Here is a 24,849-nt window from a genome sequence, read left to right as displayed (position 1 = left end):
ACATAAACCAAACTATCCAGATACCAAGTCTTTTCCAAAAACTAAAAACTTGAGCAGAAAGGGCTTTGCATACTCTGAATGCATGCAGAGCAATAATGTATTACTTCGAACATCAGGAAAGGGAAACAACTATTTGTTTCTTTTGGAAACAACACAGGAGAACCGTTTACAAAAGATACCACTGCAAGATGGATAACAGGCTATCGAAATATGTCAAAAGAAGGCTGGCATCCAGCTAGAAGGAAAACCCGGGGCACACTGCTCAAGGAATAAAGGAGCAACAATTGCCTCAGCACCGTTAAACGATATATGTATGGCGACCACATCATCACCAATACATATATTCACAAAACATTATTGCGCTGATGTACAGATAAACAGAGAAGCACAGGTAGGACATAAAGTGCTAGAACATCTGCTTACAAGTTCTACCTCATCTGGAACCCAACCAACACGGTGAAAATAACCACTGCAAATTCATTGCACAGCATGTGAATCCAGAAAAGATTGATGTTGCAAAAGAAAATGTTTACTTACAGGTAGGATTCGTTTTGCAGTTTGAAGAATTTTCTAGATTCACAGGTGACCCACCTGCCTCCTCAGAAGAGGAAGCGATACAAGTAAATAGAACATAAGTACAGGATAAAACAGGAAGCAAAAAAAAAACAAATCTGAAGATGGTGACCAAGAGGAAGGCTTCCGGGGAGGGCAGTTGATATCACAGGGGGATGAATCAAGCACCAAATGGTCGTCGACGCCCAACTCAAACGAAAAAAGAGAATGACTACTACTAAACACAAGAAATTCTGGACCCAAGCATCAGACGGCAAAATATTGCACAGCATGTGAATCAAGAAGATTTTTCTAGCTGTAAAACTACTCCTACAGGTAAATAACCATTTTGATGCTTCATCATCAAAAGTAGTCCTGTTTCACTTTCTATAACATAGGAAACAAATGTGGTCCTTTGTCAGTTGACTTTCAGTGAACATGGTGAGGCGAGCCAACAACAGATGGGCTGCATTAAACATGGTAAAGCGAATCAAGGGGGAGCAATGCTAGGTGGACTGGCACAGCTGCAGGAGCACTAGCTGGGTCCACGCTGAATTTGAAGAATAATAGTGTCCATTTCTCAGAACAAGAGCAGCATTTGCATGGGTCCGTAGACATGAATTTTATGAAATCTGGTGAGTGGAAGCTGCTGCAGAGCTCAAGGCACGCATAGATCCGCCTTTTGGCTCAGAAGGAGAAAAGCGTTCAAGCTGGTGTGCAGCCAGCACTTGTAACTTGGTTTTGAAAGTAAGTGACAAGCACGACAGAATACACGCAGTGGACCCAACAGTTATAAACTAATAAAACAAGGAAAGAGAGCAAAAAACATAGAGGGCTAGTTATAAAATCAACATCTGTTCAGTAAACTGGAGGCCACAACTACAATTGCTCAACAAGTAGTGTGGATGGTGATGAAAATAATAATGACCAAAGGAAGACGTGAATCAAAACAGTCATAAAAATAGGACACGGTGCCAAGAAGTCAGTAGTGCTGAAAATAAGCAGCGGAGGAGAGATCATCATAGTACATAAAGACTGTAGGTGTTGAAGTTTCTTCCTAGGCACACGGAGGGCCAGGTAGTTGCCAAATGTGATGTCCGGTCTTCTGGGCCTCAGAGGTATTAAAAGGAGAGACGATGTAGCAGATTTGCATTTTAAGAAAGGTTTAATGTTTGGTAGAAGAAACTCCAGCCACTGCATACCACAGGTAACTTCCAGCAACTGCCCTATAATTGTTTCAACAATTCAAAATAAACATTCTACATGGAATAATTCACAATGGGAAAGGAGGCGGTAGAGGAAGAAAAGCATATATCAAAGGTGAGAAGGGGGAAAAATTAAGCAAAAAATAACTGCACATTATCGCACCAGGAGTGAACCTCTAGTCACCGCTCTTACCTGTGTTTAAGGCTATCAAGATTGGAAACTGTCCTGCGGTGATCATTGCTCTCTGAAGGAAGACCGCAGCCAAGTGTGGGTAAAGAGCAGAGACACAATTGCAAGTGTTTCTGGAAATGGATTATATAAAGGGGAGCTTGAGACTCTCAAGTCCTCAAACTGAAGCTGTGCATTAGTTTAGATCTGAGCACAAGCTGTGCCTGTTGTGGCCAGGACTGGGGACATTGGGTCGGCCAATCTCCCATACTGGTTGAGGGGCCTCATCCAGAAGGATTAGGGACACTTTCCTGGAGCCTCCAGCATCAGCTTCTGCCTGACCCAAGGTCAGTGGACCCTGGGATGAAAAGGAGATTGTTTGGAGGGAGCCAGGTGCAGTGGGTTGTAGGAGCCGAGTCAGTGTGTCGGCCCGTGTGTCAAAGCCCTCCATACTCGTCAGGTGGGGGCCGTGGTGAACAAGGATTACAACTCTTGGTACAGCACGGTGAAAGGCAGAGGGCTGTCGCCCAATACAGTGACGTGATCCGCAGGAGGGATATCACTTTGTTCGTACCTCCCATTATCCCCTGTATGCCATTTGAGGACCACAGTGAAGAGAGAGGACTTCCACCATGTATTTGCTGCAGCGACCCCCAACTGGGTGTCAGAAGAAAGTGGCTGTGAAGGAGGGCGAGGCCAGTTGCCCTGCCCTCATGTGCAGCAGATAAAACACTGGGATAAGACCCAAAGAGAGTGAGAGCAATGACTTCTACTCCTCCAACCAAGAGCATATACTAACCTTTAGTGTGTATGTTGTAATGTGTATAGGGAATAAGGAAGAAAGGATGCAAATGTAACTTGAAAATTTAGTTCCAAGTCCAAAGAAACACTCTGTAAAGGTCAGAGGATAATTAATCATAACCATTTCAAATATACAGGATGACATTGGATAATACCAGCCATGTGAAACTAGCCAGTCTTGTTAATGCAGATTGCCATACTGAAAGCAAGAGCAGAATGCAATAGTGAAAGCAAGTGCAAATGGTCAGGTAACAAAGGCTACTCTTAGTTTGTCTTATCAATAGAAATAGTAACAAATAAATCAGCAAAGAAAGACCCAAATTCAATTCACATGAAATCGACATTATTCTAAAACTTTCACTGTGTAAATTAAAGTTCTCACACTACAAAAATAAAACCTGAATAAATGAGTTATTCAGGGAAACGAAAGGGAAATGCACAAATAGTCTAATCCAGGATGTCATCATGAGCGTCTAGCATTCCACAGATGGCTAGGGAGTGATCATCATCTGAAGTGCCATTTGTAAATGCCAGCAGGTAAATGATGAGAGAAATGCAAAATAGTTAGAACAGAGATGCCAGGTTCTTAAAGTTTACAGACCACCTTGCAAAACAGCAAACGTCATACAGATATAAAGAAAGGACTATCTACCATTTTCACAACTGGGTATTAATACTGTTGCTGTAAAGGGAGCGGTAACTATAGAGGAATGGGCCCATTGCTGAAGAGAAGGTGGGGTCGAAAGGGGAGGATTTATGCAAGTGGGTTACACTGACAAAGTAGTACTCAAAACGTTGCATTAATTGTGAAAGACTTCAATTTTTGTGGCTCTTATCCACAATAATATAAGTAAAAAGGCTTGTTTGGGGGGTGCTTCATTGACTTTTTTTTGTAGAGTTTTGTGATCTTTAAAAAGTATAGAACATTGTGATCACCCTATCATGAGTCCTAGAACCGACTTAACTCATTGCTGTGTATGTGGGACAATGAGCTTGATATCACATACTTGTCGAATTTAACTGTCATGTTGTCTCTGCTCTAAAGTCTGATTTTTCTATGAAGCCTGAAATGATTTGTTTGCTTCTTCCTGCCTGCGCTACTTGACATAAATTGAAAAAGAAAAAGTTTTTCTGTGCCAGTGAGGTTTTGTCAAGGTCAGATTTTCACTATTGGCAATGTTTACTAAGTTCTCGGTATATGTTCACCATAGTTTGAGCAACGTTGTCTAGGAGTGGGATTTTCACCGTACTGACATATTCACTCTAGACTAACCTGGACCAAATGGAAAATGTATGCATATTTAGTCTATCCAGTATTTTTTTTTTTTTTTTGTCCATACACAATGGCAAATTACTTCAGAATTTTTCTGTCTACATTTTGCAACATCAGTTGTTTGAAGATTCATGTTTCATGCAGATATTGGAAAACTAAAACATTGCAGTTCCACGAAGGTGTCCTTAAAATTTAACAAATATTGCAGGAAAAACCATTGCCCTCTGCTAGTTTTGAATGGATGTATATTGCCAACATTATGTGAACAAATGGCTTACACGAACAAATTGAAAGAAAAAGAACCATCTACTGAGTTAGCATCGTAGCGGTGATCAGCCTCTTGAGTACTCATAGCTTCCATTAATAAAACCTGGACAACCCCATAGTTAACAAATAGTAACTGATTTTAAGGGCAATAGGATGACTTCTAGATAACAGATAAAGTTTAATGTTGTGTGTTTTATTTTTTGCGAAGTTTGTCTTTTTAATATTGATTTTGTATTGACTTTAGATTAGATTCTCCGTATGTTTCCTATGAGTAATATTGGGCTACATTAAATGACTTCCTGGTGGGCAATGTGTGCAGTAAATCACTTTAAGTGATGAAAATAAGGGTGGGCGGTACATATTTTTCATATACAATTGTGGTAGTTTTTTTATTTCCCAAGGGTGACATTTACTGCTATTGCCCAAAGTAAAACCATTAACTATTTGTTTTATTAAACTCTTCTATTTTGTCAGCCGTGGCTCCAACAGCAATGTGCCAAGCTCATTCGGATCTTTGCCAAAACCGATTCTTAAAACTCAACAACCTAAACTTGGTTGCAAAAAAGGATACGAGAATCTGAGGTATTAAGTTTAACATCATTTTGAAAAAACACATTTTCATTCATGCAGTTGCAGCAGGCGAGATTGACCTTTCCCCATTTTAGGGATTAACGTGATGTCACATAGTTTGCTAAAATTACTTTCCATTATTTGTCCTATTCCCATGATAAGTCAATTTGGCTTTGTATCTGATTCCTGATTGATAGCTCAATACTGGATACTCAGTACTGGATAGTAAAGTAAAATGTGCAAAAGTGAAGAACGTTTTATTGTTTGCCTATCAAATGCCGTCTGCTGCAGTTAAATGAAGGACCATGAATCCTGTCATTAGGATTTCTTTTTTTAATTTGCCTAGTTTCCTTTTTTGGAAGCTTTCATCATAAGTAAAAATAGTAGGCCAACTTGAGGCCTCTCTAAAATGTATATATGGTTAGTGAGTCTTAGACTTACAACTTGGCTGCCTTGGGGCAACTTACGGGGGGGCTGTTGTCTATTTCAGCATATTACGTTGATTTGCATGAACTCTTAGGCAATTGTTCACATTTGCATATTCATTATTTTTGTTTTTCTGATACATATAGAATTACCAAAACTGATGGTAGTGCTGATAAAATGTTTGTATTTGGAAATCATGAATTCTAGACACTGATTTGGTCAGCATGCAAATTTGAGTAAAAAAGCATTTTACAACTAAAAAGTGTACTTGGGATTGTGACATATCCCCCAGTATGGTGGATATGCAGGTATGAATTTAGAGCTAGGAGCAGGAAAGGTGATGCTTTGCTACTACTTAAAATCCTAAATGTATTGTTACTTACATACTGCTAGCAGTAGTTTACTTCTCTGGAAAAACGCACACATTTACTCCTATTACAGGCAGAGTATGTGTCTTTATGGAGAGAGGATTGAAGGGGAAGTCTCCCTCTTTAAAACTGGTGGGAGGAAATGATCCCCATTGACAAATATTTGCTCCATGCAGAAATAATTGAAAGGAATCAGCACAAAACAGATTCATTATGAGTACCCGGAGGAATATAATCTGCAATTGCATGACAGTTCTATATGGAAGCTTACAAGCTTACAATAACATTTCACATTAAGCTAAGGGTAATTATTTTTTAGGGTAGAGTATTATTATTAATATATATATATATATATATATATATATATATATATATATATATATATATATATATATATAGTAGAGAGGAATATACCAGGATGCACGATGTTTATGGCTGAGCATAAATTGAACATGGTCAAGGCACATGTAAGGCTTTGTCTCTGGCCACAAGGCATTCCTTGATGATGTCACGAGTGGTTTCCTTACCACAGTGGGATCATAAAGCAGACTTGTAAGTGCGTAGTAGCTCATTCAGTTGAGGTAGGTAAAATGTAGATGCTCTCCTTTGGAAGACAGCATGAGGAAACCCTGGACCAGTCACAGACGTGCATGGCGATCGCTGCTGTATACTGAGATACTAAGCTAAAGAACGTAGATAGGCAGGTCTATCTGTTATGGCTGCTCCTAGCTATACCTGTGTGAGGAAACAGAAGGTGGGAGGGGACACTTGCTGGTCTAGGTTTAGGATTGTGGCCTTCATGGAGAGGAGATGACTTATGACTTAGCAGGGTAGTTTGTACAGTAATGTTTTAGTGCTTACAGGGCAATCGCAGGGGTTGACCGCCTGCAGTCTCATAACCGGGACTCTGTGTGTTAGTCTTTATTCTTTCACTCTGCTCTCCTTAAAGCCCAGTTGCATTGTTCCTTTTTATAGTTATACTGCTTAAATTACTACAGTATTGTTTACTCATACTTGTGCAGTGTGAGATTAAATGTTAACCAAATTGAGAATAATAATATGCTGTTTTTATTGTTGAAGGAAACAAGAGGAACGGGTACAGCAAGTGCGGAAGAAACTAGAAGAAGCACTTATGGCTGATATATTGGCACGGGCCTCTGAAACGGGAGACAGAGATGTGGAAATGGATTGTGAAGAGGATGCATAGGACAGTGATCAGGTAAACACAGCTTTGCCCCTGAATGTTTATTATGTGGTAAAACAATTCCATAATTGCCAAAGACACTACAAAAATAAGGCCATGTAGGACAGTGGGAGGGTGCTAGATGTTCAAAAGTGGCATCGCTGGAACTATGTCTGTCCCCTTAAATAGTAAATCTCCACACTTTCAAAGTGTTAATTTTACAGGGATGGAGCTACATGTATGTTCCTGCTTTCTGTTCCGATAACTTATTAATCATTTCGTCTGGAATTGTCTGCTAGTGAGTCTTTTCTGCATGTTTCTTTGTTTCTGTCTGTTGCTCTGTATGTGTCAGATTTTCTCTGTTAATTAGTGTACTGTTCAAAACATTTCTAAATAGAGCATTCAGCAAACTCACACTAAGAAAAACCTATGCCACTCAGTGTCCGACTGTCAGTGTCTAAACGTGGAACTGTGATGAGATCCATGGAGGTCAAAGCACATTCCCTCTAGCTGCGCATTCACCTCCTTCACTAGTGTAAATTAATAAAGAGGGCCATTTGTGGTTAACATATGGAGTTGATCCAAGTATGCATTTGAATCCATTGGTCTTTATGTATTCTTTAGATACCTTAAAAACAAAAGTAGATGATACTTCACCAAATTGACATTGTGCATGCTTAATAAGTACCCTGCCTCTGAAGGAGAAATGTTCATTCAATAATGGATTATATAGTCCTAGGTTTGGACAGTAGGTTGGTGGTGTTCCTGCCCAACAACTGAATATGCTACTACAAATACACTCCGGTTGCTATAGACAGATTCTGCCTATGAAGGAGGGGCATTCCACTTGAATGCTAACATCACACAATATGTACACTTCTACCAAGCTCTTTAGGGAATATTAAGGTGCACCTGAGGTTGTGGACAGAATGATTAAATATGGGCATTTCATTTTGACTGCAAATCCCAGTTTCCCTGTTTGGTGAGCGGTAGTAGTACTTTAGGAGAATCTGTGTCCTCTCTGGTAGAGCCCACCTATATGAAGTTCACTATTCCTGTGCTATGAAAATTCCTGATTGGGCTTCTAACATTGTGATTTTATCTCAAATTGCTGGTTCTTAAATCCCTTGCCTTATTTTGACTTCAAAATGTTCCTTGAACATCATATCTGTAAGTCTTGCTTTGGCTTAAATTATCCAAGGTTTAGAATGTCCAGCAATACAGCATATAGAGCTAAGAATCTCTGTAGGACATGGTGTATGTTGGGCCACGGTTCTAAAAGGAACACGCTAGAGTATCTGTGGACAGGTCTAGCAGTTTGTCTGGACTTGAAATACCGAACTCAGGAATAGTTATGGAGAAAGAATACTTGTTCAGAATTCCAGGAACCCTCTTGTACAGAAATTGCAGAGGCTTGAAAAGTAGATAAGATTGGATAGGGACTAGTTTCTCTCCATCTTTTGCAAGTCCCTGGGCATTTGGTTTGTGCTTTAGAGGAAACAATTGTGAACATCCTTAAACCATCACCAGTTTGATTGAGGCAACCTTTTGATAAAAGGCCTGATGATCTGCTGAAACTTCTCAATGTATATTTAATACAATGGGAATGATCCTTTAATATGCCTGACTTAAACCTGTTTACATAAAATAATCTTTAAAGTATTTGCTTGATTATTTCAGATTCATTTATTCTGATATTTAAAATAAAGCCACATTAGCAACACAAAAGGATGATGGACGGAGTGCTGACAATGCAAACACTCACCCCCAGTCACAGATCTGGGTTTAATCCATCGTCTTTTTGCTGTCCATGCCATTCCAGTTTGGACCCAGCCATATGCAAATCAGTCTTGACCCTGTTCCCCATGGAAACAGTCCAGCCCGAACTGCCAGGCCAGGCCTTCCCTGGACTGGAAACAAGCATCCTGGGACGGGTTTCGGGGTTTCACCCCTCATCAGCCAGGCTAGCTTGAATCCAGTGGCATGGGAAGCACGGGACCCATGTCTGGGCATACCCTTCCCACTTAGGGCGACATTAGCAACACAAAAGGATGATGGACGGAGAGCTGACAATGAAAACACTCACCCCCAGTCACAGATCTGGGTTTAATCCATCGTCTTTTTGCTGCCCATGCCATTCCAGTTTGGACCCAGCCATATGCAAATCAGTCTTGACCCTGTTCCCCATGGGAACAGTCCAGCCCAAACTGCCAGGCCAGGCCTTCCCTGGACTGGAAACAAGCATCCTGGGACCGGATTAAAATAAAGCCAACATATCCCCTTCTGGCCAATTATCAGTATTAAAGAAGATGGTTCTGTTAATAAAGGGTGTCACTATTGGGATGGGGTGTGTTAGCAGGTGACTGACCAGCTTTGATGTCAGAATAATTCTGTCATATTGTTCATGGTGATATGATGTCTTGTGATGAGGGGTGGTTAGCCTAAAAGATAAATCTGTTTGGGAAACATTCTTGAACTATGTCATATTCAGGTTTTTCTTGCAGCTGTGCAAACTGCAACACATACTACCTCAAACGCTTCTTCATTATTCAGCTAAATGAGCCTTTGTGAATGTGGAGAGCTCAGCTTTCGTTTTTGGGAAGGTAAAACGTGTTTCATGTGATGGCATCTTTCAGTAGTCATGAGGTCTGACAGTATGTGTATGTATGTTCGATGGTATGTGTAGCTGTAGATACACATGCTGTGCATAAGCTCGCCATCTAGTGTTGGGTTCAGAGTTGTACAACTTGTTTTTGTTCGAAGAAACTTTTTAAATCACAGGATCGAGTGACTCTTTCTCTTGGTAATACTGCGCATGGGCATTGAGTCCTTTGTTAGATTGTTTCTCTCTGCCATTTGGTTCAGACTTGTGTTCCTCTCACTCAGAGTTCTCAGCTCCAAACAGTCTAAAACCGTATTCTTTCTGTCTTACTATCATCATTGATATTGTTTCCAATCACGTATTCTTTAATAATTTAACTTTAGGTTCCATTTCCATACTCTGAATCAAATTTTTTGGTCCTTTCGGGTACAGAAAGGTCCTCTCGGGCCCTCTTCAGGCCTATCTCTTCCACGTGTTATCGAAGAATGCAGCCAAAATGGAACGTACTTCATTCCGGTTTTGCCCTCAATGCCATTCAAAGTTTCCACACACCGACCATCATCAAGTGTGTCATTTGTGTCTTTCACCAGACCACAACGACTAGACCTGCGAAGTGTGTCATTCTTTTCGATCAAAGAAGACGCTTAGATATCGAAGAGGTCGTCGGATGGAAATATCGTCTCGACATCCAGATGATACACTGAACGTATTCGGCGACGAGCACGCACAAAAAGTCTTGGAACAGGAGGGGCCTTCTCCATTCAAGATTTGGACTCAGATGTGCATCCAGACATCGAGAGTCAACCATTACAACCAGCACAAACTGTAAGTAAAAAGTCCCCTTTCCCATCGAACAAAACAACCACAAAGGAGGTCACTGGTCCGCCGCTGCCTTCCAGCCATAGTCAAAGGCAAGAAACTTATTTGGATCCCTCACATACCAGCTCGGCACCAAAAAAAGCCAAAGATAAGTCTTCGACATTGACCTCCAGTACCTCCGTTTCAGCACCAACAAAACCGAAAATACATGGTGTTTCAGTGCCGACCACTTCAACTAATGTTTCAGCACCGAAAAAATTTCATCCACAAAAACCTTCAGAACCGAAAACATCACAAACGACTTTCAGTGACTCTGGATAGTCTTTAACAACCCCTACATCACCGGTGTAACCAATTTTAGAAATTATGGATCCTAGGCTGCACCGACTTCAAATTCAACAAGGAGCAGGGTGGATTATAACATCACCTCTGCCACCTTTAAAAGGAAATTAGCTTTCCAAGAGTCTTGATTCCTCTACACCTTCAAAGAAGACTACCAAAGAAAAGACTTATTTTAACACTCAAACTTCTCCACCTTTACCTACTTCTCCACAACATAGCCCTCCACCAACATCTCCCCCTCCAGCTAGTTCACCACTTGGTGGGTCTCAAGATATAGGGGATACATTAGATGAACAGGACCCATAGGAGGAGTACGGTCCGGATCCTATTACACCAAATGATCTTGATCTTTATCCAGCTATATCTTCACCACCTAAGGATTCCACATCATACCAACAGGCTATAGCTAGAGCAGCAGCATTTTACAATGTACATATGCACACTGATCCAATAGAGGAAGTTTTTTTATTTGACACCCTTGGCGCAACACATGAGGAAAGTTGCTTCCAGGCATGCTCATACACACAGAAGAAATATTGAAAGAGCCTGTTAGAGCAAGGGATATCACTCCCAGAGTTGATTTAAAAAAAACAAAAACAAAAAAAAAGTACAAGACTGCACCCACTGGTCCTTTATATATAAGAACACAAATCCCTCCGGACACTATTGTTTCCTCTACTGCATGTGTAGGAAGTTGGCTCTGTATGCACTATTTCAAAGTAAGGAATAGTATGCACAGAGTCCAAGGGTTCCCCTTAGAGGTAAGATAGTGGCAAAAAGAGATAATACTAATGCTCTATTTTGTGGTAGTGTGGTTGAGCAGTAGGCTTATCAAAGGAGTAGTGTTAAGCATTTGTTGTACATACACACAGACAATAAATGAGGAACACACACTCAGAGACAAATCCAGCCAATAGGTTTTGTTATAGAAAAATATATTTTCTTAGTTTATTTTAAGAACCACAGGTTCAAATTCTACATGTAATATCTCATTTGAAAGGTATTGCAGGTAAGTACTTTAGGAACTTTGAATAATTACAGTAGCATATATACTTTTCACATAAAACACAAATAGGTGTTTTAAAAGTGGACACAGTGCAATTTTCACAGTTCCTGGGGGAGGTAAGTTATTGTTAGTTTTAGCAGGTAAGTAAATCACTTACAAGTCTCAGGTTTGGGTCCAAGGTAGCCCACCGTTGGGGGTTCAGAGCAACCCCAAAGTTACCACACCAGCAGCTCAGGGCCGGTCAGGTGCAGAGGTCAAAGAGGTGCCCAAAACACATAGGCTTCAATGGAGAGAAGGGGGTGCCCCGGTTCCAGTCTGCCAGCAGGTAAGTACCCGCGTCTTCGGAGGGCAGACCAGGGGGGTTTTGTAGGGCAGCGGGGGGGACACAAGTCAGCACAAAAAGTACACCCTCAGCAGCGCGGGGCAGCCGGGTGCAGTGTGAAAACAAGCGTCGGGTTCTCTGTAGGTCCCAATGGGAGACCAAGGGGTCTCTTCAGCGGTGCAGGCAGGCAAGGGGGGGCTCCTCGGGGTAGCCACCACCTGGGCAAGGGAGAGGGCCTCCTGGGGGTCACTCCTGCACAGAAGTTCCGTTCCTTCAGGTGCTGGGGGCTGCGGGTGCAGGGTCTTTTCCAGCCTTCGGGACTTTAGGTTCAGGCAGTCGCGGTCAGGGGGAGCCTCGGGATTCCCTCTGCAGGCGTCACTGTGGGGGCTCAGGGGGGACAACTTTGGTTACTCACGGTCTCGGAGTCGCCGGAGGGTCCTCCCTGAGGTGTTGGTTCTCCACCAGTCGAGTCGGGGTCGCCGGTGCAGTGTTGCAAGTCTCACGCTTCTTGCGGGAATTTGCAGGGGTCTTTAAATCTGCTCCTCTGTAACAAAGTTGCAGTTCTTTTGGAGCAGTGCCGCTGTCCTCGGGAGTTTCTTGTCTTTCTTGAAGCAGGGCAGTCCTCTGAGGATTCAGAGGTCGCTGGTCCTTGGGAAAGCGTCGCTGGAGCAGGTTTCTTTGGAAGGCAGGAGACAGGCCGGTAGGTCTGGGGCCAAAGCAGTTGGTGTCTTCTTTTCTTCCTCTGCAGGGGTCTTTCAGCTCAGCAGTCCTCTTCTTCTTGTAAGTTGCAGGAATCTAAATCTTTAGGTTCAGGGAAGCCCTTAAATACTAAATTTAAGGGCGTGTTTAGGTCTGGGGGGTTAGTAGCCAATGGCTACTAGCCCTGAGGGTGGGTACACCCTCTTTGGGCCTCCTCCCAAGGGGAGGGGGTCACATTCCTATCCCTATTGGGGGAATCCTCCATCTGCAAGATGGAGGATTTCTAAAAGTTAGTCACTTCAGCTCAGGACACCTTAGGGGCTGTCCTGACTGGCCAGTGACGACTCCTTGTTATTCTCATTATCTCCTCCGGTCTTGCCGCCAAAAGTGGGGCCGTGGCCGGAGGGGGCGGGCAACTCCACTAGCTGGAGTGCCCTGCGGTGCTGGAACAAAGGGGGTAAGCCTTTGAGGCTCACCGCCAGGTGTTACAGCTCCTGCAAGGGGGAGGTGATAGCATCTCCACCCAGTGCAGGCTTTGTTACTGGCCTCAGAGTGACAAAGGCGCTCTCCCCATGGGGCCAGCAACATGTCTCGGTTGTGGCAGGCTGCTGGAACCAGTCAGCCTACACAGATAGTCGGTTAAGGTTTCAGGGGGCACCTCTAAGGTGCCCTCTGGGGTGTATTTCACAATAAAATGTACACTGGCATCAGTGTGCATTTATTGTGCTGAGAAGTTTGATACCAAACTTCCCAGTTTTCAGTGTAGCCATTAAGGTGCTGTGGAATCCGTGTTTGACAGACTCCCAGACCATATACTCTTATGGCTACCCTGCACTTACAATGTCTAAGGTTTGGCTTAGACACTGTAGGGGCACAGTACTCATGCACTGGTGCCCTCACCTATGGTATAGTGCACCCTGCCTTAGGGCTGTAAGGCCTACTAGAGGGGTGACTTATCTATACTGCATAGGCAGTGTGAGGTTGGCATGGCACCCTGAGGGGAGTGCCATGTCGACTTACTCGTTTTGTTCTCACCAGCACACACAAGCTGGTAAGCAGTGTGTCTGTGCTGAGTGAGGGGTCCCCAGGGTGGCATAAGATATGCTGCAGCCCTTAGAGACCTTCCCTGGCATCAGGGCCCTTGGTACCAGGGGTACCAGTTACAAGGGACTTACCTGGATGCCAGGGTGTGCCAATTGTGGAATCAAAAGTACAGGTTAGGGAAAGAACACTGGTGCTGGGGCCTGGTTAGCAGGCCTCAGCACGCTTTCAATTCAAAACATAGCATCAGCAAAGGCAAAAAGTCAGGGGGTAACCATGCCAAGGAGGCATTTCCTTACAGCATGCAAAAGGGATAATTGCCAGTCAACAAGAGACACAACTCCTCCTGATAAAGAGAGTTATAAAATTAAATGAGGCAGGAAAAAGAGTAGAAGCTCAAGCAGCCAATTATTGGCAAATTGCAGATGCACAAGCTTTGCTATCCAGATATGATAGAGCTCACTGGGATGCTATGGAGGATTTTCTTTTTACAAAACCTACCAGAAGAACATCGTAAAAGAAGGGTAGAAATTGTAAATGAGAGACAAACCATTTCCGACATCTTCATAACACAAGTGTCAACCATAAGGCGCCATGCCTTGCTCAGATGTTCAGGGTTTAAACAGGAGGTACAACAGGCAGTTTTAAACATGTCTTTTGATAAAGAGCATTTATTTGGTTCACAAGTGGATACCCCACTTGAAAGATTAAATAAAGATAATCAAACTTCCAAAGCTATGGGAGCCTTACAAGCCAAGCACACACAGGGGTAATTTTCATCGTGCAGGGTTTACAAGAGGATTTAGGTCATAATTTCAAGAACATTCCACAAACTAAACCCACCTCTCAATACAGTGAAGGTTACTTTAGAGGATCATAAGAAGGTAACAATAATAAGGTAAGAGGAAAACCATCTACATCTAGACATTCCTCATCCATCACTAAACAATGACTTAAAACAAACAGTACTAACACAACACCACTCCTGTAGGGGGGGAAGGTTACAACTCTTTTACCCCCAATGGACTCAAATTACCAAGGATAAATGGGTACTTCAAATTATCCAAAATAGTTACTGTCTGGCGCTCATTTCCACTCCACCAACTATACACTCTCGTACTCACAGACTCTCATAAGATCATCTCACCCTTCTCAAAGAGGAAGTACATTCCTTTCTTCTAAAAGGGGCAATAGAACTAGTACTGTTAGAAAATACAGTGAGTAAACTCCTGTCTTGGTATTGTAATTCCCCAAAACACAGGTCTCTCAGACCAATATTAGATCTGACCCTTCAACCACTACATCCTATCAACATTTTCATATGGTCACTTTTCAGCATGTTATTCCTCTATTAGAACTGGGCAACTTCATGACAGTGTTAGACCTAAAAATAAATGCTTACTTTCACATTCCCATTCATCCTGCACACAGCAAATACCTGAGATTTGTAGTGGCAGGAACACATTACCAATTCAAAGTGTTACCATTCGGAGTCCCAACTGCTCCTAGAGTATTCACAAAATGCCTCGCAGTGATTGCAGCACATCTCAGAAGTAAGCAAATTCATGTTCTCCCCTATTTGGACGATTGGCTCATCAAAGCCAGTTCATTCCCACAGTGTCAAAACGTACTCAAACTACAATTAGTCTACTACACTTTCTGGGGTTCACCATAAACTACATCAAATCTCACCTGCAACCTCTCCAAATACAACCCTATTTGGGAGCTGTTCTCAGTACACAATTAGGAATAGCATTTCCCAACCCAAACCGGGTCCAAGCGTTTCACACATTTATTGCTACATTAAAACTGAACCAAACATACACAGTAAGAACTGTTATGAAACTGTTAGGAATGATTGCATCTTGCCATAGTGCCTCATGCCAGACTTCATATGTGCACTCTTCAACAATGTCGCTCTCGTCAGTGGTCTCAAGCACTGGGTCAAATGGAAGATCTAGTGTTGTTGGACTGCCAGACATATTTCTCTCTACATTGGTGGAATGTCACAAACCTTATGAAAAGGGGGCCCATTGTAGACCCTGTGCCTCAAATCACTCTCGCAACAGATGCCTCAAACAACAGTTGGGGAGCTCATCTCCTCAACCTCACAATTCAGGAGATATAGGACGATACTCAGCGGTCTCTTCATATCAATTACCTGGCACTGCAAGCGATATTCTTGTCAATGAAAGCATTCCTTTCACAATTGCAACACAAGACTGTATTAATACGTACAGAAAACATAAATGCCATGTACTAAATGCAAAAACAAGGGTAGGGCGGGGTGGGACACAATCTCATCATCTGTCCCATCTCGCACAAACAATATGGAAATGGGCGATTTGTCACTACATTCACATAGTGGCACAATATATCTCAGGGACAGACAACCATTTAGCAGACCTACTAAGCTGGATGCAGCAACAAACATATGAGTGGGAACTCCACCCACAAGTCCTTCATCAGTACTTCAAAAAGTGGGGAACACCTCAAATAGATCAGTTCTCAACATATCAAAACAAAAATTGCCAAAACTTCACCTCCAGGTACCCACACCCTCAGTCCAAAGGCACTGCTCTATGGATGAGTTGGTCAGGGATATTTACTTATGCTTTTCCCCTTCTCCCACTCTTGCCATTTCTAGTCCAGAAGATAAAACCATCTTCCCTCTACATGATCTTAGTGGCCCCTACATCGGCATGTCAGCCATGGTACACTTACGAAAAGCAAATTTAGCGTACACATCTGTTTGCTTACATTTAGCCGCTATAGCTGCATATCTTCAAAATAGACAACATATTTCTTCGTTTAAAATTCCAGTTTTCAAAGCATTTATGGAAAGACTTAAAAGGATAATTCCACCAAGAATTCCTCCAGCTCCATCTTGAAATCTTAACATTGTACTCATAAGGCTCATGGTTCCACCATTTGAGCCACTTCACTCTTGTCCCCTACAAATCCTTTCATGGAAAGTAGCCTTTTAAATTGCTATCACCTCCCTTAGACGTGTCAGTGAGCTCGAGGCTTTGACTTTGGAAGAACCTTTCTTTAAAGTTCATAAAGAAACAATTGTGTTACGAACAAATCCAAAAGTTATTTTGCAAATTCATATCAAACAGTAGAATTACCAGTTTTTTTCCCACAGCCAGATTCCGTAGCAGAAAGAGCTCTACATACTCTAGATGTTAAAAGAGCTCTTATGTACTATATAGGTAGAAGAAAACATTTTAGGAAAACAAAACAACTTTTTGTGGTTTTCTCCTTACCACACAAAAGAGATCCTATAGCTAACACAACTATAGCCAGATGGATAGTCAATTGTATTCAGACTTGCTATATTAAAGCTAAACGACAATTACCTGTACCACCTAGAGCACATTCCACTAGGAAAAAAGGTGCATGTATGGCATTTTTAGGTAACATGCCTATAGCAGACATTTGTAAAGCAGCAACATGGTCTACACCACACACATTTACAAAACATTATTGTGTAGACGTCTTTGTGAGACAACAAGCAAATGTTAGACAAGCTGTACTTAAAACACTTTTTCAAACAATTGCAACCCCTGCACACTAGCCACCTCTTTATGGAGGGACTGATTTACAGTCTATGCACAGCATGTGTAGGAAAATGTCTCCTTGATGCAGTTACCCCCACCACACACTTTTTGCCTGATATTGATGCTGACTTGACTGAGAGTGTGCTGGGACCCTGCTAACCAGGCCCCAGCACCATTTTCTTTCACTAAAAATGTACCAATGTTTCCCGAATTGACACACCCCAAGCACACAGATAAGTCCCTTGTAAAAGGTACCAGTGATACCAAGGGCCCTGTGACCAGGGAAGGTCCCTAAGGGCTGCAGCATGTGTTTTGCCACCCTAAGGGTCCTCTCACCTAACACATGCACACTGCCATGCATGGCAGATTGTGTGTGTTGGTGGGGAGAAAAAAAACAAAGTCGACATGGCATCCCCCTCAGGGTGTCATGCACACAAAACACTGCCCGTGGCATAGGTAAGTCACCCCTCTAGCAGGCCTTAAAGCCCTAAGACAGGGTGCACTATACCACAGCTCAGAGCATAGACACTGTAGGGGCATATTGCTCATGCAGCTAAGTCCATTCTTAGACATTGTAAGTGCAGGGTGGCCATAATAATTATATGGTCTGGGAGTTTGTCAAAACGAACTCCACAGTACCATAATGGCTACACTGAACACCGGGAAGTTTGGTCTCAAACTTCTCAGAATAATAAACCCACACTGATGCAGATTTATTTGATTAAAAAATGCACACAGAGGGCACCTTAGAGATGCCCTCTGTAGTTTACCCAATCCTTCAGTGCAGGACTGACTGGTCTGTGCCACCCTGCCACTTAGAGATGAGTTTCTGACCCCCTGGGGTGAGAGCCTTTGTGCTCTCTGGGGCCAGAAACAAAGCCTGCACTAGGTGGAAAAGCTTCACACCTCCCCTCCCCCCCCATCTTGCAGGATCTGTAACACCTGGCAGTGAGCCTGAAAGGCTCAGGCCTGGTGTTATAATGCCAGCCAGTAGAGATGGCCACCCCCGGACCAAACCCCACTTTTGGCGGCAAGTCCAGAGGGATAATGAGAAAAACAAGGAGGAGTCACCCCTCCAGCCAGGTACACCCCTAAGGGGACCAGAGCTGAAGGGACCCTTTTCTTGAGAAATCCTCCATCTTGCTTTGGAGGAGTAGGACCAATAGGTATAGGGATGTGCCCCTCTCCCCAGAGGGAGTGGGCACAAGGAGGGTGTAGCCACCCTCAGGGACGATAGCCATTGGCTATTGCCCTCTGACCCTAACACAGCCCTAAATGTAATATTAGAGGTGACCCTGACCCCAGCTCTGCAGATTCCTGACGACCTCAAGAAAGAAGGACTGCTGAGCTGAAAACCCCGCAGAGAAAAGGAGGAGACAACGACTGACTTGGCCCCAGCCCTACATGTCCTTCTCTTGCTTAGAAAAGCTGCAAGAAAAGAAGCAACGCATTCTGCAGGACTAGCGACCCCTTAAAAGCCTCCAGGGGACTGCCTGCATCACTAAGGACCAAGAAACTCCCGTGGACAGCGGACCTGTCCAAAAAAGAAGACCAAGAAACCATCTTTAAAGGAACTCTCACCTTACTCCAGAAGCGTGAGTCCAACTACTCGATGCACCCGTCCCATGTCCAGATAAACCAACTATCCAGAGAGAACCCCCAGGCGACTCAGATGTGTCCACCCGGGGCTGACTTCGCTGCACCCCCTTGACGACGCCTGCAGAGGGAATCCCGAGGACACTCCCTGACCGTGACTGCTTGGGATGAAGATATCCGACGCCTGGAGAAGCACTGCACCCGCAGGCTCCATGCCAGTGATAAACTGACTACTGGTACAGCAAGGACCAGCAGGCGGCCTTCATCCCTCCCCAGTCTGTGGCTTGCCTGAGAGACCCCCCCCCCCGTGCCCTGCCTGCAGCGCCTAAGTGACCCCCCTCCGCCCGGGTCCCTCCTTAGAGTTCTATTGAGAACCCAACGCCCTTTTTGCACACTGCACCTGGCACCCCTGTGCCGCTGAGGGTGTGGTTTTTGCACCTACTTGGGGCCACTCCAGTACTCCTCCAAACACCCCCCCCCCCCAGTCTGCCCTCCGACAACGCGCATACTTACCTGCAAGCAGACTGGAACCGAAGTACCCCCTGTCTCCATAGGAGCCCACGTTTTTTTGGCTCCTGTTTGACCTCTACACCTGACAGTCCCTGTGTTGCTGGGTGTTTGGGATTACCTTGAACCCCCCAATGGTGGGCTACCTATGCCTCGGAGACTGAACCCGTAAGTGTGGTACTGTACTTTACTTACCTCCCCCAGGAACTGTTGAAAATTGCACTGTGTCCACTGTTAAAATAGCTTTTTGCCATTTTAAAGAAAACTGTGTACAATATTGAATTTCTCCAAAGTCCTAAGTATTACTATGCAAAGTACCTTTGATTTGATGTACTTACCTGCTAAATGAGTCTTGTGGGTCTAGAAATAAATCAACAAAATAATATTTTTCTATATAAAAACCTGTTGGCCTGGAGTTACGTCATTGCATATGTGTTTTCACTTATTGCCTGTGTGTGTACAACAAATGCTTAACATTACCCTCTGATGAGCCTAACCGCTCGACCCCTCTACCACAAATAGAGCATTAGTATTATCTATTATTGCCTTTGTCAAGCCTCTTGGGGAACCCCTGGACTCTGTGCACACTGTATCTCATTTTGATATAATATACACAGAGCCAGCTTCCTACAGCATGTGTATCTACAGCTACACATGCCATTGAACGGAAAATGTTACTTACCAGTAGACATCTGTTCGTGGCATGTAGTGCTGTAGATTCACACTTGCCCTCCCACCTCCCCGGATTTGTGTAGATGTTGCAATTTAGTCTTATATATAAATAATGTACATATGTAAATACATTGCATGGACATCTTTTCTCTCCTATCTATTTATGCTTCACTCTCACGCCTGCGGAGAAACAATCTAACAAAGGACTCTATGCCCATGCGCAGTATTACCGAGAGGAGAAATCACTCGATCCTGTGACTTGAAAACTTTCTTAGAACAAAAACAAGTTGTACTACTCCAAACTCTACACTAGATGGTGAGCTTACGCACAGCACTTGAATCTACAGCACTACATGACACGAACAGATGTCTACTGGTAAGTAACATTTTCCATTATTTATATATATATATATATATATATATATATATATATATATATATATATATATATATTTCAATGGCATGTGTAGCTGCAGATACACATGCTGTGCATATCCCGCCATCTAGTGTTGGGCTCGGAGTGTTACAAGTTGTTTTTCTTCGACAAAGTCTTTTCGAGTCACGAGATAGAGGGACTCCTCCCATTTCGGCTCCATTGCGCATGGGCGTTGACTCCATCTTAGATTGTTTTCTTTCCACCATCGGGTTCGGACGTGTTCCTCTTCGCTCCGTGTTTCGGTTCGGAAAGTTAGTTAAATCTCTGAAAATTCGATGGTATTGTTTGCGTTCGGTATCGGGTTAGTTAACGCAGAATCGACACCGAAGAAAAGAAGAGCTCCGGTAGCCCTTTGGGGCTTCTATCCCCCGGCGGGGCCTGGTCGGCCCGACCGCGTGCGTCTTCAAGGCTAATGGAACGGACCCCATTCCGCTTCTGCCCCGAATGCCACAACAAGTATCCTTACACAGATCAACATCTGGTCTGTAATTTGGGTTTGTCCCCCGAACACAAAGAGGATACTTGCGAGGCCTTTCGGGCATTTCGGTCGAAGAAAACGCTACGGGACCGGAGAGCAAGGAGGCTTCAAATGGCACCGGCGCCGTCGGGACACCATGACGTCGAAGAAGAGGAGACTTTCTCCATTCTTGATTCAGACTCGGACGAGCCCAAAACGGATCTGACGCCGAAAACCGTGAGTAAACCAGCCCCGGCCAAAACTCACGCCAAAATTATGAAGACCCAGGGGACGCCACCGCCTGCAGGCCATGGTTTAACCCGTAAAATCGGTGACCATACATCAGCACCGAAAAAGGGCACACACTTGTCTAAGTCATCCGACCCCGGTCGAGATCCCGGCACAGAGTATACTCGACAACGAGAACCTGGCTCCGACCAGACTCGACTCCGAGCTAAGTCGGCACCGAGAGATCGGCACACCGAAACCGAAAAAAGTGGCTTCGGAGCTGAAAAAAACTGTAGAAAAAGTTCATCCAGCCGAAAACAAGGCCTTTCAGCACAACTACAAGGCCATACATTTGGACAAGAGCTAGAAGCAGGGGAGCTAGATTATACGCAAAGAAGGCTCCATATTCAAAAGGAAACAGGGAAAATAAGAACTCTCCCTCCTATAAGGATGAAAAGGAAACTTGCTTTCCAAGACAAAGAAAAACAGCCACAAGCAAAAGTGGCAAAAGCAGTAACTCCACCACTTTTTTCGCCACAACCATCACCACACCACTCACCGCAACTGTCACCAATTGCAACCCCCCCTATGATGCAATCTCCAACGCACACAGGGATGAGCCAGGATGACCCAGATGCGTGGGATCTATATGATGCGCCAGTATCAGACAATAGTCCAGACTGCTACCCAGCAAGACCATCACCACCTGAAGACAGGACTGCCTACACGCAAGTGTTGTCCAGAGCAGCGGCTTTTCACAATGTGACACTGCACGCTGAACCCATTGAGGATGACTTTTTATTTAACACTTTGTCGTCGACACACAGTCAGTTTTTAAAGTCTTCCAATGTTACCAGGGATGTTGAAACACGCGAAACAAGTATTTCAAGAGCCCGTCAAAGGCAGAGCCATCACACCTAGGGTGGAGAAAAAGTACAAGCCTCCCCCTACAGACCCTGTGTACATCACGCAACAACTGACACCTGACTCAGTAGTAGTAGGCGCAGCACGTAAAAGGGCTAATTCACACACCTCTGGAGATGCACCACCACCCGACAAAGAAAGTCGAAAGTTTGATGCAGCGGGGAAAAGAGTTGCAGCACAAGCGGCCAATCAATGGCGCATTGCCAATTCCCAAGCTTTATTGTCAAGATATGACAGAGCTCATTGGGATGAAATGCAGCACTTTATAGAACATCTGCCCAAGGAGTTCCAAAAGCGTGCACAGCAAGTGGTGGAAGAGGGCCAAAGTATCTCTAACAATCCGATACGATCGGCAATGGACGCAGCGGACACAGCCGCAAGAACTGTGAATACAGCGTCACTATTCGAAGACATGCATGGCTATGCACCTCCGGGTTTAAGCCAGAGATCCAACAGGCTGTGCTTAATATGCCTTTTAATGGACAGCAGTTGTTTGGGCCGGAGGTGGACACAGCTATAGAGAAGCTGAAGAAGGACACTGATACGGCCAAGGCCATGGGCGCGCTCTACTCCCCACAGAGCAGAGGCACATTTAGGAAGACACAATTTAGAGGGGGGTTTCCGGCCCAAAGCACAGAACCCTCAACCTCACAAACCAGACCCACATACCAGGGCCAGTATCAAAGAGGAGGCTTTCGAGGACAATACAGAGGTGGACAGTTCCCTAAAACTAGAGGAAAGTTCCAAAGCCCAAAAACACCTCAAACTAAACAGTGACTTCAGTGTCACAAATCCCCAACACATAACACCAGTGGGGGGGAGACTCACAGATTATTACCAACATTAGGAGGAAATAACAACAGACTTGTGGGACCTAGCCATTGTCCAACATGGTTATTGCATAGAATTCCTACAATTACCACCAAATGTGCCTCCAAGAACACACAACATGTCCAAACAGCACTTGAATCTATTACAACTAGAAGTCCAAGCGTTGTTACAAAAAGACGCAATAGAACTGGTACCCAACCATCAGAAATGAACAGGTGTTTATTCCCTGTATTTTCTAATACCCAAAAAAGACAAAACTCTGAGACCCATCTTAGATCTCAGAACACTAAATCTTTACATCAAATCAGATCACTTTCACTTGGTGACACTTCAAGACGTAATCCCCTTGCTCAAACAACAAGACTACATGTCAACATTAGATCTCAAGGATGCGTACTTCCATATACCCATACATCCTTCACACAGGAAATACTTAAGGTTTGTAATCCAAGGAGTATATTACCAATTCAAAGTGTTACCATTCGGGATAACAACAGCACCAAGGGTATTTACAAAATGCCTTGCAGTAGTAGCAGCACATTTCAGAAGACAGCACATACACGTATTCCCGTACCTAGACGATTGGTTAATAAAAGCCAACACTCAAAAACAGTGTCTTCAACACACAAAATACGTCATAGAAACCCTTCACAAACTAGGGTTCTCAATCAACTACCTGAAATCACACTTACAACCGTGCCAAATACAACAATACTTAGGAGCAACAATCAACACAAAAAACGGGATTGCCACTCCAAGTCCACAAAGGGTACAAGCATTCCAAAACGTAATACAAGGCATGCACCCAAACCAACAGTATCAAGTAAAATTAGTGATGAAACTTCTAGGCATGATGTCTTCATGCATAGCCATTGTCCCAAACGCAAGATTACACATGCGGACACTACAACAGTGCCTAGCAACACAATGCACACAAGCACAGGGTCAACTTCAGGATCTAGTGTTAATAGACCGCCAAACACACACCTCGCTACAATGGTGGAATCCTATAAATTTAAGCCAAGGGCGGCCTTTCCAAGACCCAGTGCCTCAATACGTGATCACAACAGATGCTTCCATGGTAGGGTGGGGAGCACACCTCAACCAGCACAGTATACAGGGACAATGGGACACTCAACAGAAACAACTTCATATAAATCAGTTCGAACTACTAGCAGTGTTTCTAGCGTTGAACGCATTTCAACCACTAATAGCCCACAAACACATTCTTGTCAAAACAGACAACATGACAACAATGTATTACCTAAACAAGCAGGGAGGGACACACTCAACACAGTTGTGCCTCTTAGCACAAAAGATTTGGCATTGGGCGATTCACAATCGCATCCGCCTAATAGCGCAATACATACCAGGAATTCAAAACCAGTTAGCCGATAATCTCAGTCGGGATCACCAACAGATCCACGAATGGGAAATTAATCCCCAGATACTACAAACATACTTCCAAACCTGGGGAACACCACAAATAGACCTATTCGCAACAAAAGAAAACGCAAAATGCCAAAACTTCGCATCCAGGTACCCACAGCCTCACTCCAAGGGCAATGCGTTATGGATGAGTTGGTCAGGGATATTTGCTTACGCTTTTCCCCCTCTCCCACTCCTTCCATATCTCGTAAACAAATTGAGTCAAAACAAACTCAAACTAATACTAATAGCACCAACTTGGGCACGACAACCTTGGTACACAACTCTACTAGACCTGTCAGTAGTGCCTCATATCAAACTACTAAACAGACCAGATCTGTTAACTCAACACAAACAACAGATCAGACACCCGAATCCAGCATCGCTCAATCTAGCAATCTGGCTCCTGAAGTCTTAGAATTCGGACATCTAGACCTTACACAAGAATGTATGGAGGTCATCAAACAGGCTAGAAAACCTACTACAAGACATTGTTATGCAAATAAATGGAAGCAATTTGTTTATTACTGACATAATAATCAAATTCAACCATTACACGCGT

General features: G+C 43.7%; 1 protein-coding gene across 2 annotated transcripts in view; it reads left to right on the top strand.

The window, feature by feature from the left end:
* MBD2 (methyl-CpG binding domain protein 2) overlaps positions 1-24,849 on the top strand; it is a 257,055-nt gene that overhangs the window by 216,243 nt on the left and 15,963 nt on the right. Inside the window, exons 6-7 of one of the 2 annotated variants that reach the window (XM_069219484.1) lie at positions 4,742-4,849; positions 6,712-6,850. In XM_069219484.1, the coding sequence (XP_069075585.1) occupies positions 4,742-4,849; positions 6,712-6,838 (235 nt within the window). In that variant the 3' untranslated portion in view covers positions 6,839-6,850. The remainder of the gene's footprint in view (positions 1-4,741; positions 4,850-6,711; positions 6,851-24,849) is intronic. The other variant, XM_069219475.1, reaches the window with a different exon arrangement.

This window comes from Pleurodeles waltl, chromosome 1_1, assembly GCF_031143425.1.
Source record: "Pleurodeles waltl isolate 20211129_DDA chromosome 1_1, aPleWal1.hap1.20221129, whole genome shotgun sequence".
In the NCBI taxonomy this organism is placed as follows: Eukaryota; Metazoa; Chordata; class Amphibia; order Caudata; family Salamandridae; genus Pleurodeles; species Pleurodeles waltl.
This window is presented reverse-complemented; position numbering and strand designations above follow the sequence as displayed.